This window comes from Bactrocera dorsalis, chromosome 3 (assembly GCF_023373825.1).
Source record: "Bactrocera dorsalis isolate Fly_Bdor chromosome 3, ASM2337382v1, whole genome shotgun sequence".
NCBI lineage: Eukaryota > Metazoa > Arthropoda > Insecta > Diptera > Tephritidae > Bactrocera > Bactrocera dorsalis.
The window spans coordinates 5,030,313-5,050,570 of record NC_064305.1 but is presented as its reverse complement, the minus strand read 5'-3'; the positions used below and the strand labels follow the sequence as shown (position 1 = coordinate 5,050,570).

Genomic DNA, 20,258 nt, shown 5'->3' with positions numbered 1-20,258 from the left:
ATGCTTCTATCCAGATCGTCGGGAAGATAAGCCATGGATACAATGTCAGTCAGGTTTTCGAATGACAGCCATATACAACTCTTGGCAATATCATATACTATTTTCTTGTTAACAATGCCTTTGTGAACAGGGATCCAGTAAAAGTGAAGTCCTGACGTCGCTTACCATTACTGCCCAGCTTCTCAAGATGTGCGAAACGAGGTTATTGCCTTATTGCTTGGCTGACTATGCAGACCTTAACTTTGGTATTGCCTGCTGATGTATTAAAGGCTGGCTTCCTCGGTTTTCTTATAACAAAAACCTCTGCTTAGAATAGACCACAGTGGTCCAGCAGCTTAAAAGGGTACGCGGTGATTTGAATCTGGTCAAGATCAGTTTAGATATAACAAACCCTTACCAAATTTATGCGAACTTCTCCAAAACATTTTCAGCACCAATTTAGAACCAGCATTTCCGGATACTAGTCTATTGAGTTGTATTAACACAATGGCGAAATTTACTTTCAAACGTACACACCCTGACCAAACCTTATTCCACTTTTTTTTGGGATTGGGTAGATAAATACTTATATAGTACGTATACATATGTATATTCATATGATTTCTTATCTATATACAGGTGTGTCTTGCTTTAAATAAGTGGTCATTAACATTTTTTCAATTATGAAAGTGAAAATCTTGATCTAGATCGTTATCGAACGCTGAAAGCTTTGACCTCTCGCCTGAAGTGATTGCCTATGACGGGCGCCCCTGCACGGACAGAGATAATACCAACTTTTATTAGGTTTTAATTGCTTGTTGTAATGCAATTGATAACGAAATTTGTAAGTCACTTATTTGCTTATGCCGCCTATTACGATAAATTGGATATAAAAGCCCGATGCACAAACAATAATGACAGTCAAAAGCGTGATAACTCATACCAAAGTATTTGCAGAAAGTAGTACGCTTAAACACTTAGCATGTGCCATCCATTTATTATATTGCTAGGATTCTACGTAGTCATTACGAATGGTGCAACGTCGGTCAACCGACTTTATCCATTGGATGGACGCATCGTCGGCGGCACGAATACCAATATAAAGGAGCACCCATACCAAGTTTCACTACTCAAATACGGTTCACATACCTGTGGTGGTTCAATATTGAATACCGGTAACAATAAAACCAATGGATTTTTCGTGATCACAGCTGCACATTGTGTTACACCCTACACGCCACAAAATTACGCTGTAAAATTCGGCATAACCTCGCTATATCAACTCAGTCCAATAGCGCTCGTCGATGTGATTGTACGACATGAGAACTACAACCCACTCACCTCCGACTATGACATTGCCTTGATTAAGCTACGAAATCAAATACCGTTCAGTAGCTCGACGCAACCGATACGTATGTCCAGCATAAGTCCGGCGGATGGCACAGCTGCTGTTGTCACCGGTTGGGGCAGCACCAGTGAGGGTGGATCATTATCCCCCACATTGCAAGCAGTCACTGTGAAGGTGGTGGATCCCATTGTATGTGCAACTGAGTATGCGCCTTATGGTGTCATAACGGAACGCATGCTATGTGCTGGTGTGCCTCAAGGTGGGAAGGACTCATGTCAGGGTGACTCTGGTGGGCCATTGGTGGCCGATGGGGTACAAATCGGTATTGTTTCTTGGGGTCTTGGTTGTGCCAAACCGGGTTTTCCGGGTGTTTACTCTAGAGTGCCAAGTTTATATTCTTGGATACAAAAAAATGTTAAGATACTAGAAGCCCTATAGTAATATGTATAATAAAATAGAATGTTTACAATAAAAATAAAACAATTTGTTTGCTTTTTAATCGCTGGAGTTAAGCTACTATGATTAAGTAAACTCGCTTATGGTGGTGACAAACTCAAGTGTACGGAGCTCCTTATGTCAATAATTGTGTTATCTTTAACTTTCCATTTAACCATAAAGCTTCTCTTTTCGCTTGCCCTCCAGCAATGAGTTCTAGACTTTTGTTTAAACAAGCTGCACACTTGTGATATCTGGTAATTAACCAGAACAAGCCGAAGTATTAACGATTGCAAAGGGATGATTTTGTTAGTGGAAGATCATAACTGTTCATGAAATTGATGAATATGACAATCGACAAAATCGAAGTAATTCAACGGATCAACTTGATTCAAACTGTCTAATACTCCTAATATACTTGGAAGCAACCGAAGAGAGAATCTAAAGTGATCTTGGAGCATGAGATGAGCATGCTCGATATACTGCTGAGAGACAACACTATTCAGTGGTACGCTGACGACTCGAAAACACTGGAAGGCAATGGAGCAGGCATTGAGAGATCGCATACCAAATTATCCTTATTATTATCGTATTCCGAGCATCTTTCAAGCACAAGTCTTTGCTATAAATCAGTGTGTTGAACTCAATCTCCACCGCACTATCACAACTAGCGTATTGCTATTCTTAGCGACAGTCAAGCGACACTAAAACCGATCTCAGCGTATGGGGTGAAATCGCTTCTAGTAGAGAAGTGTATAGGAAGACTGAACCGCCTAACAGGGTGCAACCGGGTACACCTAATCTGGGTGCTGGGGCATAAATGGGTAGCCGGAAATGAGCTAGCCGACAAACTAGCCAGCTATGAGGCAGCGTCCAAGATAACGGAGCCAGAACCATGTATCGCAGTTGGGTCCCACACTCTTAAGAAGCTGCTCACCTCCGTCACGCTGAGCAGGCTCCTGGAACTGATTAGAATGCAGGAACTTGGTGACTATATGTGATGTAGGGGAGGGCAAATAGACTGTTGATCATAGCGCATTACCTCAATCTTTAATCTCTATCTATCTATCTGTGTCGCGTACGCTCTGAAAGTACCAAACGGATACAAATTTTCGAAAATATCTGTAAGAAATGTTGAGCACAATTTATTATTTTTATTTCTAGTAACTCCTTCACCAATAAACTGGCATAAATAATAATAAAATATTAAAAAAAAAAAAAACATTTTTATCACAATATAGTAAGGTTAGTAATATAGTATCGATATTAAGTAAATATATATATTATTTGGAATGTTATTGCGTTTGTATGTATATTTGTTCACTGGCTTTTGTTCGTTCATCCTTTGTTCGATTGTATTTAGTTATGCGTTTCTTTATATAATACTCCCTCTACGTCTTATCATCTCACAAATACTCTGCCGCTTGCTGTTCAATCCAGTCAGCATGATAGGATACACTGGCATACACGCCGGGATAGTCCTGAGCACAACCAATGCCCCAAGAAACTATACCGGTCAGTTTGCCATCAACTACAAGTGGACCGCCCGAGTCTCCTTGGCAAGTGTCTTTGCCACCATTCTCAGCGCCCGCACATATCATTTCCTCGGTGATGACATAACTCTTCGAGGCATATTGCACACCACATTGCAGCGTATCGACAATTTGCAATTCGACTGCATGCAACACATTGGTCATTTGTAGTGCCTCCTCATCGTTCTTACCCCAACCGGTAGCGATGGCGTGTGCACCCACCTCGGCCAAAGATCGTGCCAATTGAATGGGTTGTACGTTGGCGTCATATATCAAAGACTCTTTCAAAATTATTAAGCCCACATCATTGGTGTGCGTCTTTTTCACATAACCGCTGTGATAGATTAGTTTCTGCGCAGCCACACCCTGCTCCGACTGATCGGCGATCGTGGATGAGCCCGCAACGACACGTATTGTCGAAGCGTAACGTCCTTTCAGACAATGCGCCGCCGTAACAATGACACGTGGTGCATAAATGGAACCGCCGCAAATGTGTATGAGCACAGAAGAGTCGAGCCGTATGGATACTTGGTAAGGATACTGCGTTATATCTGCCTGTTGGCCGCCCACAATGCGTCCTTCCGGTTGAAACGACAATTTGGCAGAAATAGAATTTAGTGCAGGCGCTGGTATAGCGCCGGCTTGTAGGCCTAAAAAGCAAAAGCTGGCCGGAATGAGTAGCCGAAGTGCAAAACTCATGGTTTATGTGTAATCCTTTTTGAAATGAAGCCGTAAGCGATGTGTCTTAGACGAAATATATTAACACTTTGATAGCGCCTCTAAAGTGTTTATCTGCTTTTATACCAATTATGTTGGCTGACTAAAGTGCGAGCCGAGTGCGGCACTAAAAAGTTCTCTTGCATTCTGGTAAAGCCAAATTGCTGTGTCATAATGTTATACTATGTTTACCACCTTAACAGTTATCTTTGTTTGACACCAAATAAAAAAAAGGACAGAATTTCAAATAAGTTTAAGGTTAAGAAGGTAGGTGTGTGATTTGCTGATAAGAAAGACCCTTGGCCCGACCTTCCCCACAACAGCTGTTTTCTATTTTTCACTGGCGGTGTTTTTTACGTAGCGGTTCCCAAACCCAACGCACAACCCTGGGGATAGATGTTTTGTCTTCTCACTTTGGCTCACCTTCAAACGTATGTTTTTTGGCTGCCCAGAGTATACTTGGTCTAAGACCGGAAGTCGTGAGCTGCTTGAGCCATTTATAAAAGAATCGTTTCTGGCTACACCCAAGTGAATGGAAAGGAAGAATGTCTGGTCAATCTGATACAATCTCTTTTACTACTTTAACTGGAGACTGATGAACAAGAGATACCGCCTACTGGATTTAAAATTTCTTCTTCCCTGCTTAAGGTGCAGCAATTCTTCTTACTCCTTCAGCCTAATGCTTATCTGCTAAATATCATCCTGCAAATTTTGGCTCATCAATTTGACTTTCGTTAAACCCATCGACCAACCTCCCATCGAACCGATTGAATTTATGGCATTTTAAGCAGATAACACTGCAGAAATTATTCCATAATAAAAATATTATAACGACATTAAAAAGTACTTGAAAATATTTGCGAGATAATACTGATATCGTCGGTAAAAATGCAACGATAAAATTAGACAGAATTTTTTTAAAGAAAACATATACTCGTATGAGTAGGTAGCCACAATAATGTCCATATTTATATCCATAATAAAATTTCGGTAGTCTTTATGGCCAAGTTAGCGCTAAATAGGCAATAACTATTTAGGTATATAGTATAACTAAACATTTCTGTCAGCCGTGGCTAGTTGTTGTTCGAAATGAAGATTAGCATAATACAGGACTTGTCCGGAAAGTAATAGAACTGATTTTCTTCCGCGACGACTGTACTTCAGAGCGTGCGCGCAACGACTGGGTTCGGTAGAGGGCGTTCCTAGCTAACGAACGAGCGGCTGGGCAATCAGAACAAACATTTTCACGCGACGTGTTGCTGTGAGTGGTGCAAGCCTAACTGTTTTACGCGGAAGTCCTCAATACACTCTTACGAAGAAGGGTCAATCGTCCGACACGTGTCCAGCACCTCGGCTCTCAAGACTATTCCGGAGAATGGCTTCCGTGACGCCTTCAATGCTTGGAAATCGCGCTGGCAGCGCAGCATCGGCGCAGACGGAGTATATTTTGAAAGTTTTTAAAGAATTGTAACGATTAGTTCAATAAATTTTTTTAAATCGACTCAGTCCAATTACTTTCCGGACAAACCCTGTACGCCTGCGATCATCTGGTACTAACTGAAATCTTTGAGTTAACTTTCCAAAATCTAAATGCTTATATGCTTTGCCGTGGTTAAATTAAAAATAATAAGAGATCACGTGAATGGATTTCATTATAGATTTCGTATAGAATTACATAGCAACTATTAATATCTGAGGAATGATTGATTACCCTAAGTAGATTCCCACAGAAGGAATGGTCACTTATCTCAAATAAATTTGATTATGCTGAAGTGTTTTTAAAGAACATTAGTGTGGGGAATATGCACGATGCCTATGTGCTATCAGCCTCACGTTTTCAGTTTAGTGTATAAGAACTATGACAAACGTTTTACAGTAATTTCACTAATCAACACGATAATGATTCATGATACTTCAAAATTATTATGAAAAAGTACAAATAGATAACGGTATGAGGTAGATCGCGTGATTAGTTATTAACGGATCTGAAGTTCAATTTACTTTTCATTCTGTACTCGTCACGTTAGAGCGTGTTTTAGTGAAAAATATTCCAAAGAATTTGGATATGATTGAAATGTGTTTGCATGTACTATATCAACCTTAAGCTTGAGCTATGGTGAGACCTAAAACTTTACGGCCAACTTTGTCAGGTGTAAGTGTAATCTTTTAATCATTTAACTAGAGTGGATTGTCTATTGGCGTCTTGTGTTCTGTCACTTCTTTAGCACTGGTCGCTAACAAGTTCCTCTGCAACTCCGAGGTCTTTCTGGCCTAGAGTAGAACCTAGAGTAGAGTAGAACGCAAAAGAACTACTGAATTACTTGCCCTGAGCAAAGTTCATCTTGCCGCAATTCTAGGACACTTTCCGGTAGGTATTCATGCGATAAGGCTTAAAATCTCGGATGCTAGATGTCAAAATTGTATGGAAAAAGGTTATGTAAACCAGATCTTTCCAAGACTATCGCTGAAACTGTGGCGAACCTTAAGACATAGCCGAAACTGACTTTAGCCGTCTCAAAAAATTTGCGAAAGGCGCTTTGTCGACCTGTAAGGGTGCTATGATTCAGTATTTAGGAGGTACCAGAAAGGACCGGCGTCTAAGCTGTACAAGTGAGATCCTTCTTAATATCAACCTTTTAATTTAACCTATCCAGACTATCTACCTCAAACGCATTCTATCTGTGAGAAAATATGCATCTTCGGCCAGGGAAAATAGAACTATGTCTTTGCATTAGGTAATACGACTAAGCGCCTCACATCGAAATTAGTTCAATAAATCTCATGCCTCGTTAAAGCTTTCGAGCGTTTTCTCTACTCATGTTTTCATGACATCTAGACAACCCGAGAATGTTAATGAATTTCAGATTCTCTGATATAACGATCACTTCTATTACTACCGCGCCTAAAGGTATGCTTTCTTTCCCATAAATTCTTAATGAGTGGGTTTGAATGGAGAAATTACTCGGAAATTCTATAGAAAATGCTATCTCTAAACAAATACATGCCCACATACACATATATAAGGGTTTTTCTAGCTTAAATCTAATCGAATGCTTAATCATGCTACTTTATTAACTATTCCTCTGTAATTATTGATAAGACCTCGAAATAATGTGTTAGCCGCTTGTGCACGTAAATTTTTCTACAAGGCATTGATTTACTACATCAACAGATTAGCTTTCGACATTTCTCGTGGCCAGACGACGCACAAAATTCGTGCAGCTTATCGCCGAATATAAGTGCTGGATAAGCGTGGCGCTGCTTATTCCGCTTTAATCCTGCGCTTAGCGAAAATGTTACGGTACATAACGCTCGTCGTGCTATTTACCATCGTCAGCTTTAGTGCTCGCACCAATGCCGACACCAACGCGTTGCTGAACAATGGACGCATCGTAGGTGGCTCCAATGCTGATATACGTCAATTTCCGCATCAGGTGTCACTGCGCTACAAGGGATCGCACTTCTGTGGTGGCACTATCTACTTGTCGAACGTCATCGTGACAGCCACGCATTGTGTGTCTGATGAGGACGCTACGGGTTTAACCATAGTCGCTGGCTCAACAACACTTCTTGAGACTCCCGCCGTCGAAGTGGCGGTTGTGAAAGTTATAATCCATGAAAAATATAATTTAATCAACGATTATGATGTGGCTATTTTAGTATTGGAGAGTAATTTGACATTCAGCGAGTCTATTCAACCCATCGCATTGGCCAAGGAGCGTCCACCGACAGGCACTGAGGTGACCGTCACCGGTTGGGGTACACTCGAAGAAGGCGGCGCCTATTTGAGTAATCAATTGCAGCAGGTGCAGGTTAATTTGGCGGACCAGACAAAATGTCGCAGGACGTATTTTTATCTTGTGACGAGCCGTATGCTGTGCGCTAATGTGGAGGGTGGCGGTAAGGATTCTTGCCAAGGTGATTCGGGTGGTCCACTGATTTTTGGCAATGAATTGTTGGGCATTGTTTCATGGGGTTCTGGCTGTGCGAGCAGCACATACCCGGGTGTGTACGCATCGGTACCCGATTTATGTGACTGGATCGAGGCGACGGCCAATGAATATGCGAACTCTGTTAGTGAAATTGAGCGACCTTCACATTTGTAAATATAGTTCAACCTTTGGACTTACTACTTGAGATAAAAGTGTGATTATTTATGATTTCGCTTATTTATAACACAACCGATTATCGGAAATGTTAAATAGTCTATAAATATAGCAAAGTCATACGTATAAGTTCCATCTGTATACGTAATAAGTATTAAATATTGGCCTTTTATTTCATCAGTCAGATCTTGGATGAAGAAGATGGTGGTTTGCGTTAAGTTTCAAGGGATTTCTAAAAACTAACTTAATTTCAAGTATTCTCTAGTATATTCTTCCAACCGTAGTTCGGTTTAGATGAAGGTCTGCTGTATTCAGTTTAGAAAAAGTATCAAAGGATGTTGTATCTTAGGTACCTTAGAGGATTTATTACCCCCTAAGCTTCCGTCGGTAGCGATCAGAAAAGTTTGAAAATCTAGATTATTATTATAAGATTTCGATTTCGATCAGTAGCGCTTAGGAACTTTAGCTCTGGGAGGATCAGAAGCAAGTAGGCTCACATAGGACATGAGTTCAGAGATATGGAGTCACCATAACTCAATTGGAACTTTCCTGTTATTAGCTAGATAGTCTCTGTTATTGCTTGAAATCATTAAAAGCTAAATGTAAGGATTAAAATTTTATTTTTTCAGAATACAAAAAAGTTACATACAAAACTTTAAATGGACAGCTTTTATAACAGAATTTAAGTGACGCATTTTCTTCAATTGTCCGTTCTATGTAAATGTTCTCTTATGACTGCGCCTTCTGCAATTCCTCTACAATCCATGACTTAAGACTGGCCACATCGGTGTAAACACTGGGATAACTTGGACGCGCACAACCATAACCCCACGATACTAAGCCCACCAATTGTCCTTCATACAGCAAAGGTCCGCCAGTATCGCCTTGGCATACATCCTGACCGCCGGTCTTCACATATCCTGCACAAATCATACGCGCGGTGACCTCACCGGAACCATAAATCGAAACACACTCTGCGCGACTGACTATTGGCACTTTTGTCTCTTCTAAATTATCGGAGGATGGACCGAATTCCTCACGATAGCCCCAACCGACCACCGTTGCCAAACGGTTTACAGCAGGCCATTGCTCACGTATATTAATTGAACGCAACGCAGGGTGGATAGCGTTCAATTCAAAAGGCAAATCCACAAATATCAAACCAATGTCGTAATCAGCAGTACGTGTAGAAAATTGCGGATGTTCGATCCACTTGGTAGCTGGATATACTTTGCCAACACCGCCAGTGCGCTGATTGCCGGCAGCGACGATCATAACACGATCCGTTTCGATTTCACGAACACACTGTGCGGCGGTAAGCACTGCCTTCTCCGTAATTATAACACCCGCGCATTTGTGCCAATACGCGCCGTCGGCCGGCAAGCGGTAGCGTATGGAAACGAGATAGGGATGCTTGATGATGTTCACTTCATGGCCGCCAATGATGGCGGGTTGTATTCCAAAGGATGCAGTAGCCGCCAAGCAGCAAGTAAGCAAGAGCCAAAGCTTGATAGCGAAACTTTTACACTGCATGGCGATTTATTTCGAACCTATTTTTCAAAACGCACTGAAAGCGACTATTATTTACTAAACTATACTGTGTGGTCTAAATTTGCGGATTATCTTATTTTATTAATGTGTTTTTTGTGATAAGTTAAAATGATAAGCTGTTTATTGAGCTTTTCTGATCTTTATTGATTACGTTTAATGGAGCGATATGGTTAGAGTTCATTTTCATTTTTTAGTGGTTAATCTTTAATCGAAAAAATAAACATTGAGTTTAAGCTTTGTATCAACACCACCAAGTTTTGTTCACTGCATGCCGATAGAAAGCTTTTCACTTCCAGTAAAGCTTATTTAGATCACCAGTGCTACCCATTTGCTGTAAAAGCTGCTGTATAATAAGTAGCTTTTTTTAAGGGCCAACTTAAGCTGAAACAAACTACTTTGTTAATTAAGAGACCCTTTGCCAGATGTTATTGGTCTCAACAGTGCTTTCTTGATAGATGTTATTGGTCTCAGCAGGGTTCCCTTTATAACTGTAGGTGTTTTTTTTTATTAATTTTTTGCAATTTTGAAACAAGCATTCTTTTGCTAAGTTTATATTGAACACAAAATGAACAAATCGTTATTAGTTCAAGCCAATGTGTCTGTCCGAATTTCGAAGAGTGAGATGTTGAATAGATTGAGCATTATTTCGACTGTGTGATTGACAATTTTAATATGATGCTGATAGATTGTGATTATCAGATTTCTTCAGTTTCGGACTATTTCCGATTTCTTCGAATCTCTCGCCAGGAAAGTCTTTCAATATCAGAAGAGATTATGTAGCTTTAAGAAATCATTACCGAGTTTTCTAAGATAGGCTTATCATTTACTTATTTAGATCAATAGAGGTCACTATGTTGAGTGTGTACTTTGAAGCCACTCTACCGTTCATTAACATCAAAAGCTTAGTATTATTGTATATACATACTTTATCCAGAAAGTAATAGAACTGAGTCGATTTAAAAAATGTATTGAGCCAGTCGTTACAATTCTGTAAAAACTTTCAAAATGGACTCCTTCTACGTCGATGAAGCACTTCCAGCCCAATTTCTAAGCATTGAAGGCGTCACTGAAGGTATTCTCCGAAATAACCTTGAGAGCCGAGGTGCATGCTGCTTGGATCTCCTCTGTCGTCTCAAAATGCTATCATTTCATCGGCCTTTTCAGGCCAAGAAACAAAAAAAGTCCGGAGGGCCACATCTTCACAATAAAGGCGGTGTGAGCCGGCGTGTTGTCGTGGTGCAACTTCCAATCGGCTGCAATGTCTTGTCGGGCCCGATTGACCCTTCGTTTGAGTCTCTTGAGGACTTCCACGTAAAACTTGTCGTTGAAGATTTGTCCAGAAGGAACAAATTCATGGCGAACGATGCCTTTGATGTCAAAAAAGGCAATGAGCGTCGTTATCACTTTGGATTAGCTCATTCATCAGCGGAAGAAACCCAGTCCTATTACTTTCTGTGTATTTATTTATATAAAAATGACCAGAGTGACGCTAAGTCGATTTAGTTGATCCGTCCCGTCCGTCTAACTATCTGTCTTTTGCACACGTTCTTTTCTCCTCTAGAAGCCGCTCGTTTGTCGCCATTGTCGGACCACTATTAGATATAGCTGTCTTACGCGTTCCCACGAGAGTTGGATCTACGTGACCGGAACCGACCCGACTGTTATCCGACCAAGGACTGTTAACTGGGCAGAATTTTGCCGTTACAACAACAACAACACAGCTGCCATATAAACTGAATGATCGGGATCGAGTGTTTGGATGGACGTTGTTTTTACTTCGGCATGGGTTATTGTCCAAGGCAACGGTGCAATTTTCGAAGAATTTTTTCAGATCGGAATACCACCCTCTGATTTGTGAAGGGTATTTTAACTTCGGTGCAACCGAACTTGTGGTTTTTTCTTCGTTTTTACCGGATCATACGTGTATTTGTTAAATACATACATATATTCGATTGATTTTAAAGTTGCTTATCTCAAATATCGGTGAAATATCAAACAGCTTATCTGTAAATTATATAAGCACATGTAGTTTATTGTATTTTCTAAGTATTGTATTCAATTGGCAAACCAGTTACTCATTTTCTTGTTCGTAAAAGTCAATACTAACATAATAACAATGTTGAAATTACATATTATTTATTGTTATTTACTATTACAATGGCACAATCGCTTCTCTGCTAATCCACTCATTGAAATGCACCAAATTTGTATAAACTCCTGGGTAACCCACACGTCCACAACCATTACCCCACGATACCAAACCTACAGCCGTGCCGTTCGAAACAAGCGCGCTACCCGCGTCACCCAGGCACGCGTCCACGGCAACACCATTTACACTTGCGCCACCGGCGCACAACATGGCCGCGCTAATGCGCCCAGCGCCATAAGCTTCTTTGCACTGCGCAGTGTCCACTATGCGCACATTGGCCTCGTGCAATTGCTCCTCATACTCTGCATACTCGGCCGCTGCGCCCCAACCAGCCACTGTAGCCGCGCTGCCAGCTGCGGGCAAAGTCTCGGCCAGTTTGATCGGATTAATCACCTTCACGTTTTGGCTGGTGAGCGAAAATTCCAAGCGCAACAGGGCCAAATCGTTATCGATGAACCAAATATCGAAATCCGGATGTATTGCAATTGATTTGACGAGGTAAACATAACCGTCACTTTGTGAACGATAACTGCTGCCGGCTACAATCAACAATTGTTGACGCTCCAAGCCGATGACGCAACGCGCGGTAGTCAACACGACATCCTCGGAATATATTGTGCCGGAACAACGGTGACTGAAGGGTGTGGAAGCATTGCGCTTGTAGCGTATGGATACTAAATGTGGTGCGCTAGCGATGTCCACCGTCTCACCGCCAACAATGCGTCCTTGTGGTGTGGCGTAGACCGTTAACGTGATTGAGGCACAGAGCGCCAAAAGAAAAAGTTGTAGCGCGTTGTTAAGAAGTAATGCCATTGTTTTCTTGTGCGTCCGTAATGCAACGAAATCGAACTTGTACTGTGCCCCGTGGCCTAAAAAATTGTATAGCTGACTAATTTTATGTTATTCCGATAATATTTAAACTTATCGTATATTTTTGAAAAATCATATGTGATAACGCACTTCTTTGCTAACACTTGAATTTAACTATTTTTCCGTTGTTAGTATTTGTCATATCTAGTCATGTACGAGTATATGTATGTCGTAAATTATACAATCGTTTGACGTGCATATTAGTTTTGACCAATGGGGAAATTCGCGAGATAGTTAAAACGATAATTATCGTTGGAATTATTGAGAAAGAGCTCTACATGCTACACAAATATAAATAAAACTGGGTCAGCGTTTTTGTAGATTTTTTCTCCTTTTAATGCAGCCTTTCGAAATATACAGCAGGCTGTGGGACTCCGTATTGACAGCTAAAGCTTTGCGAGATGTTTTAACGAGCTTTACCACCTAAAATGTTGTGAACATACTTCTTCTTCTTCTTCTTTTTTGGAGATTCCAAGTGTCGCCTGGTCCTTCTCTACCTGGTCTTTCCAACGGAGTGAAGGTCTTCCGCTTCCTTTACTTTTCCCGGCGGATATTGCACAGAATACTTTCAGAGCTGGAGTGTTTTCGTCCATTCGGACGACAAGATCTAGCCAGCGTAGTCGCTGTCTCTTGATTCGCTGAACAAAGTTGTCGTATATCTCGTACAGCCCAATGTTCCATCGGTCTTTCCGACGGAGTGGAGATCTTTCTCTTCTTTTGCTTTCCCAGGCGGTTACTGCGTCGAACACTCTTAGAGCCGGAGCGTTTTCATCCATTCGGACGACCTGTCTTAGCCAGCGTAGTCACTGTCGATTATTTCGTTGAACTACCTGTATGCCAATGTCGCCGTATATCTCGTACAACTTATTGTTCCAACGACGGTGGTATTCACCGATGCCAATGCGCAAATGACCATAAATCTTCCGCAGAACCTTTTTCTCGGAAACTTCTAACTCCGACTCATCAGATGTTGTCATTGTCTATGCCTCTGCACCATATAGTAGGCCGGGGATGATGAGTGACTTGTAGAGTGTGATCTTTGTCCGTCGAGAGAGAACTGTACTTCCCAATTGTCCACTCAGTCCGAAGTAACACCTGTTTGCAAGAGTTATTCTGCGTTGAATTTCGATGCTGACGTTTTTGTTGGTGTTAATTTTGGTTCCAAGATAGATGAAATTATCTACGAACATATTTACCTACGTATATCTCAGACCTATGAGGGGTGCTAAAAACGTTGTGATTTACCTTAAGGAACGACCGTCATTAGACTCCTTTCTGGAACTCATGATGCATATACTTATACCTAGCTTGGTGGTGTCTGTCGCATTTCATAGAAGAACGTATCCCTTTATTGTTTCAGATAGCTTGATTTCGCACCACAATACGTTTTCAAAATCAATTCCGAGTAAATCGTTCAAATATTTAAGTTCGATCATGAGACAATTTGTGATTCGAGTAGGATTCCAGAACGTTGAAGAAATCACCATAATTATTAAAACTTCCGCTTTTGTATGCGGCATAGAATTTCCTTAAAATTACGGATCTATTCTAATTATATTAACCATTGTACTATTGAAAACAAGAATAGATACGAATGATTTGCCCTAAAGGGCATTTTAAAAACTATTTATTATTTTATAGTATAACGGTTGTACAATACGTGCCCGCTTCTTATCAACAGTAGCGGCAATAAAGACGCGATCAACTACCATAAACATATGTATGTACTGATAATCATTTCTGATATGAATAATCATTTATGTACCCTCAATTAAATGAATATTAATTTTTGATAAACAGTATTGCCATATTGATAAAAAAAATTAGTCTAGACATTATAGAATACTTAAGGTTTCGATTAATTATGCTTGCTTTATATTGCCGTTAAAAAAAAGCCTGCACTTTCAATTATTTCTTTCAACCAAGCTATTTGTACCTACGCGCTCAAATGTAGGCAACGAAAGTCATAACAGCTACAAAAGACGAGAAAACCAATAAACGCACAGAATAAAACAAAAACTATTACACAATACATTGATACGTGAAAGTACTATTTATTAGCATAAAGTCTGAAGCATTAGTACAACAACGTAGACTCCACTGCAGCAATCTTTTCATCCAACCACGACCGCAAATGCGTTACATTGGCATAAACGCCTGGAGCATTTGCCCTTGCACAGCCACTACCCCATGACACCACACCGGCCAACTTGCCGTCAACCAATAAGGGACCACCAGAATCACCCTGGCACGCATCCTTACCACCAACGCCGCGTACGCCCGCACACAACATAGCATCGGAAATTAGTGAGTTCCTGTAATCCTGTTGACATATCTCATTGCTGACAATCGGCACTTTGACTTCTTGTAATAGATCTGGACTGACACCGCCCTCTGTGAGCGTGCCCCAACCGGTAACAACGGAGATAGCGCCATTCGCTGAGGGCTTGTCCGCCAACGGTATTGCTTTAATTGTGACATTATTAATCGGCAACGGTGCACCGAGTACTATCAACGCAATATCATTGTTATACGTGCTTGGAGTGTATTGTTCATGCATAATGATCTCCTTGACGGGCACAACTACACCGTTGACACTACGTTTCTCATTGGCACCGGCGACAATTTGATATTGACTCGCCACTTTACCGATCACGCAATGAGCTGCTGTCACGACCAGGTACTTGGAGTAAATGGAACCGCCACAATTATGTGTATAACTGTTTTGCGGTGTGAGTATACCCTTATAACGCATACTAACTTGATGCGGATGCGCTGTGATGTCAACAGTGTAACCGCCAACGATGCGTCCATCCAACGCAGCGCTAATCCCTTCTTCGGCTGAATCCGCTTCGGTGAGCGTGCGCGCCCAAGCTGCATTCGTAAAGGCTAGCGCCAATAGGCTGACAATAATGATGCAGGCTTTCATTGCAACAAATTTGTCGTTTAAAGTTAACTTAAGACAAGAGTGAAGACTTGTTGACCAGTCGGTTGGTCAAAGACTGATTATTTTTAAGCGCTTGTAATAAGGCCAAGGCACATCCAACGCTACGCTAACCGCGGACTTATCGGTAATTATTGGTAGATTACGGCGTATGGCTTGATAAGATGGTAACAAAGTTGTGTGATACTCTTGTTAAAGGCCATTTAAAGGAATATAATTTATGGTGGTGCCCTGATAAAGAGTTTAGTCCATTGTATAATTCATTACGTGATCAAATGATGCGGAATGAATGACGGGAAACTTTTATTTAATAAATTACTAGTTCTTTATAATAAATACAACAATGTTTGAAAAATACACATTCTCATAAATTAGCTTCTTTCAATAATCTTCGTTCAAAAGTGCCTCTTCCACCTCGGCGATAGTCGCCCGCAACCATGGTAATAAATACCAAACATTCGCGTACACGCCCGGATAGTAGGGTTGCCCACAACCGATTCCCCATGATACCACACCTGCTAGTTTTCCATTAACCAAGAGCGGTCCTCCTGAGTCCATTTGGCAAGCATCTTTGCCTCCCACATCCAATAAACCCGCACACAGCATAGCGTCTGTGATGCCACCCGCATAACGTTCGTCACATATCACATTGCTGACTATCGGCACTTGCACTTCGTGCAAAAAGTCGGGTATCTGACCTTCAGCGTTTAGGCCCCAACCGGTTACTGTAGCGATGTCTCCAGCTTGCGGTTGCACCTCGGTCAATTCAATTGGTTTAATGGTGAAATTATTTATTGGCAACGCAGCGGCGAGTACCAACAAAGCAATATCGTTATCCTCAAGTTCTTCATCATATTCTTCGTGCATCAGAATCTCTTTAACCGGTACTATTACCCCGTCAACACCATCGCGTTGGTTTGTGCCTACAACAACCATAAGTTCGTTGCTCTCCGTATCATCAACGCAATGCGATGCCGTTATGATAATACGATCAGAATATATGCTGCCGCCACATGAATGGTCGTAGGGGTCTTCCGGTATGGAGGCATTCCTTTCACGTAAACTGACCTGGTGAGGATACTGTATAATATTGACCACTTTGCCGCCAACAATTCGCGAATCCGTGACTTGAGCATTGACGAGATGAGTCATATCCGCGTTGGACATGACCGCCAAAAGAAAGGTAAAATAGGCAAACAAAATATTAAACGCGTAGGTAGTCATTTTGCAATTCATCCGGGTATTGTCTTCCCGACACGCGAGTGTACACTGCCGCACTGCGAATTTCGTGACAAAATCTGAGTAAAATAGTATCACTAAGAGCTTGATAACTTTTTAAAAAAAAAAAACGCATAAAATTTGCAAAATCTCATCGGTTCTTTATTTGAAACGTTAGATTGGTTCATGACATTTATTTTTTGAAGATAATTTCATTTAAATGTTGACCGCGGCTGCGTCTTAGGTGGTCCATTCGGAAAGTCCAATTTTGGGCAACTTTTTCGAGCATTTCGGCCGGAATAGCCCGAATTTCTTCGGAAATGTTGTCTTCCAAAGCTGGAATAGTTGCTGGCTTATTTCTGTAGACTTTAGACTTGACGTAGCCCCACAAAAAATAGTCTAAAGGCGTTAAATCGCATGATCTTGGTGGCCAACTTACGGGTCCATTTCTTGAGATGAATTGTTGTCCGAAGTTTTCCCTCAAAATGGCCATAGAATCGCGAGCTGTGTGGCATGTAGCGCCATCTTGTTGAAACCACATGTCAACCAAGTTCAGTTCTTCCATTTTTGGCAACAAAAAGTTTGTTAGCATCGAACGATAGCGATCGCCATTCACCGTAACGTTGCGTCCAACAGCATCTTTGAAAAAATACGGTCCAATGATTCCACCAGCGTACAAACCACACCAAACAGTGCATTTTTCGGGATGCATGGGCAGTTCTTGAACGGCTTCTGGTTGCTCTTCACCCCAAATGCGGCAATTTTGCTTATTTACGTAGCCATTCAACCAGAAATGAGCCTCATCGCTGAACAAAATTTGTCCGAAAAAAAAAAAAAAACCGAACACTGATTTTGGTAATAAAATTCAATGATTTGCAAGCGTTGCTCGTTAGTAAGTCTATTCATGATGAAATGTCAAAGCATACTGAGCATCTTTCTCTTTGACACCATGTCTGAAATCCCACGTTATCTGTCAAATACTAATGCATGAAAAAACCTCAAAAAAATCACCCGTTATCACTAAAGCTAAAATTTATTAAAATGAAATATGCCCACTTGAAAATTATGAAAGTTTCAGTGATAATAATATATTTTATATTAAAAACGCAGTTAAAGTGATTTCATATTTAAGCGAAACTAATTTATTATCTGTTTCTTTAGTGTTGTCAATTATAATTGTTTAGACGGTAGCACAGACTACCATTATATTTGGATTGCCTGAGTACGGACAAGTTCTTATCAGTTTGGTAGGAGATTACAATACTGCCGGTTTGTTGGTTGAAAAGAGCCACAGGCCATCATTAGGTCCATTCTGCTCCCGGGTTGTAGCCAATTTAAATCTTATTCAGCTTCTTAGCGGATTTGGTGAAAAAACCACCGCAACTACTTAATGTATCTTAAGTTGTAGTATCGAAAGCCGTGTTATATGTTCCTTCTCATCCGGCTGAAGGCTGGGCATTCATCCTCCGTGCATGCTCTCCATTCCGCCGAATCCATATTTTCCATTTTTAAGATGAATTTTAAGGGTATGTGCCCTGTAATGACCCCTACGACGTTACTGAGCTCCCTTTTGCCTAGCAATAGGAGCTTTTTTGTCTATCCACCATCAACCTTAGCCAAAGTAACTTTGTGGTATATAATCGACTCACATACTAAAAGTCTAATTATTGCCTGCTTGCATAACCTAGCACAATGAGACTTAGTATTGACGCTACGAATACTTTAATTGCCGCTTAGCTGTCCGCTAGAATGTTTATGAAAGCATAAGCCTCCTTGACACCTTCTGTAATATCCACAATTCCAGCCTTTATATATATACATATATGGATTACTACAGGAAAATCATGCTCCTGTTCCTTTTTCATCCTTGGATCCGTCAGTGAAGTATAGATATAGCCATTGAAACTGTCATCACGGAACCATTGGTTCAATCTTCTATAGTGGAGAATGAAAAAGCTGTGTTTAGTTGCTCGTGGGTCTTTTTTTGTATGTAAAGACCCTTGGTTGACGTAACTTTCATTGCGCCCCTATACAATACTGTTTAAAATAAAATACTGTCTCGACTCATAAAAAACGTTTCCCATCAGAATAACTGTGATTAGTTTGGTAACCATTTGCAAACTAATGACGAATGCGTAAATTGATTTCTTCTACAAAGTTATCTCAAGTTTCGAATTAAATTATAGTTTACTTTTGATGTTGATAAATTGAATATATATATATTTTATTATTCCATTATTTGACATATTTCTTTACTGATTAATTAATATTTTAAAATAAACATTGTTGCTAATTTAGTTTTCTTGATTGACAATAGATAAGATTAAGGCTACCTTCAAAGAATTTAGAACTGAACTCATCGAGGCAACACTTTTCTGATTTCGTGTAGGTATATAGGCCGTATACATAGCAGACGATTTTACAATGTCTTAGCAGTTTTTGTAATCCATGATTTTACAGATGGTATATCAGTATAAATAGCTGGATTACCTTTGTTACCACAGCCGTTACCCCAAGAAGCCAAACCGACCAATTCATTGTTTACAACCAAAGGACTACCGCCTACTGCGCCACAAGCATTGCTACTCTTAGCCAGGCCGCAAACCATACTCTTCAATACATCGTCCTTGCTATAACGGTACTTTCCAGACACGCAATCCTTGCGGCTTATGACACTCACAGTTATGTCTACCAAGTTATTGTTTGCATCCCAACCGCTGACTACGCCACTAGTACCTGTACTCGGCAATTTGCTCGCTACATTAATAGTACCTAAATTCACGGACTCTGCCAACTTCAGAAGGGCCACATCATAGGCATTAGTTTCTGGATCGAATTTTATATCGAAAGTACTGGCGGCAATTTTTACTACTCGACCACCGTTATTGACGGCCACGACCAATTGGGAACTATCGTAGAAAGTCAAACACTGTGCAGCAGTAACCACAATATTGGAACTGATTAGAGCGCCAACGCAGACGCGTGTGCCATCGGTTCCCTGTATGGAGACGAGATAAGGGTGTGCCTTAATTGTAGTGGCTACGCCACCTTCAATTCCATCGGCGTACGTATTAGTGGCGAACGCTGAAATCACCAGCAACAAACGACAAACTAACGAAGTAAACATCTTTATAAACACTGTTTTAAGTCCACCTCTGACAATTATTAGCTTTCGCAGCTAAACTGTTTCTCTTCTTGTAGGCATTAACTTATATAATTTTGAAACAGTTAATAGCAATGATTTAGTAATAGTTTCATTAGCGTAACAGTCACGACAAAAGTCTAAAAAATAAAAGCAAGTTAATGAACTGATAAGAAACCAGACAAAGCATTGAACTTCCAACAGAATATCGCTTTGAAATTACTTCAATTTTATGCGAAGATAACAAACCGTGATTCATAGCAACAA

General features: G+C 40.7%; 7 protein-coding genes across 7 annotated transcripts; 2 read left to right on the top strand and 5 right to left on the bottom strand.

The window, feature by feature from the left end:
* The first annotated feature begins 888 nt into the window (after positions 1 to 888).
* On the top strand, positions 889 to 1,810 carry LOC105228392 (trypsin alpha-3). Its single transcript, XM_011208210.4, has one exon. The coding sequence runs from the start codon at positions 962 to 964 to the stop codon at positions 1,763 to 1,765; it is 804 nt and encodes a 267-aa protein (XP_011206512.2). The 5' UTR covers positions 889 to 961; the 3' UTR covers positions 1,766 to 1,810.
* Positions 1,811 to 2,883: 1,073 nt separating this feature from the next.
* On the bottom strand, positions 2,884 to 4,070 carry LOC105228391 (trypsin beta). Its single transcript, XM_011208209.4, has one exon. The coding sequence runs from the start codon at positions 3,991 to 3,993 to the stop codon at positions 3,169 to 3,171; it is 825 nt and encodes a 274-aa protein (XP_011206511.2). The 5' UTR covers positions 3,994 to 4,070; the 3' UTR covers positions 2,884 to 3,168.
* Positions 4,071 to 7,213: 3,143 nt separating this feature from the next.
* LOC105228390 (trypsin alpha) lies at positions 7,214 to 8,276 on the top strand. Its single transcript, XM_011208208.4, has one exon. The coding sequence runs from the start codon at positions 7,305 to 7,307 to the stop codon at positions 8,115 to 8,117; it is 813 nt and encodes a 270-aa protein (XP_011206510.2). The 5' UTR covers positions 7,214 to 7,304; the 3' UTR covers positions 8,118 to 8,276.
* A 444-nt stretch (positions 8,277 to 8,720) lies between these two features.
* On the bottom strand, positions 8,721 to 16,932 carry LOC105228389 (transmembrane protease serine 9). The gene is made up of 4 exons (XM_049451066.1): positions 16,015 to 16,932; positions 14,831 to 15,609; positions 11,825 to 12,672; positions 8,721 to 9,657 (listed from the first exon to the last, which is right to left on the bottom strand). The coding sequence occupies exons 1-4, from the start codon at positions 16,865 to 16,867 to the stop codon at positions 8,847 to 8,849; spliced, it is 3,291 nt and encodes a 1,096-aa protein (XP_049307023.1). The 5' UTR covers positions 16,868 to 16,932; the 3' UTR covers positions 8,721 to 8,846.
* LOC105228469 (trypsin alpha-3) lies at positions 11,676 to 12,694 on the bottom strand. The gene has a single exon (XM_029551163.2). The coding sequence runs from the start codon at positions 12,628 to 12,630 to the stop codon at positions 11,821 to 11,823; it is 810 nt and encodes a 269-aa protein (XP_029407023.2). The 5' UTR covers positions 12,631 to 12,694; the 3' UTR covers positions 11,676 to 11,820.
* LOC105228388 (trypsin zeta) lies at positions 14,710 to 15,700 on the bottom strand. Its single transcript, XM_011208206.4, has one exon. The coding sequence runs from the start codon at positions 15,614 to 15,616 to the stop codon at positions 14,765 to 14,767; it is 852 nt and encodes a 283-aa protein (XP_011206508.1). The 5' UTR covers positions 15,617 to 15,700; the 3' UTR covers positions 14,710 to 14,764.
* A 2,103-nt stretch (positions 16,933 to 19,035) lies between the features above and the next one.
* Positions 19,036 to 20,164, bottom strand: LOC105228387 (trypsin). Its single transcript, XM_011208205.4, has one exon. The coding sequence runs from the start codon at positions 19,974 to 19,976 to the stop codon at positions 19,269 to 19,271; it is 708 nt and encodes a 235-aa protein (XP_011206507.1). The 5' UTR covers positions 19,977 to 20,164; the 3' UTR covers positions 19,036 to 19,268.
* Between the last annotated feature and the right edge of the window lie 94 nt (positions 20,165 to 20,258).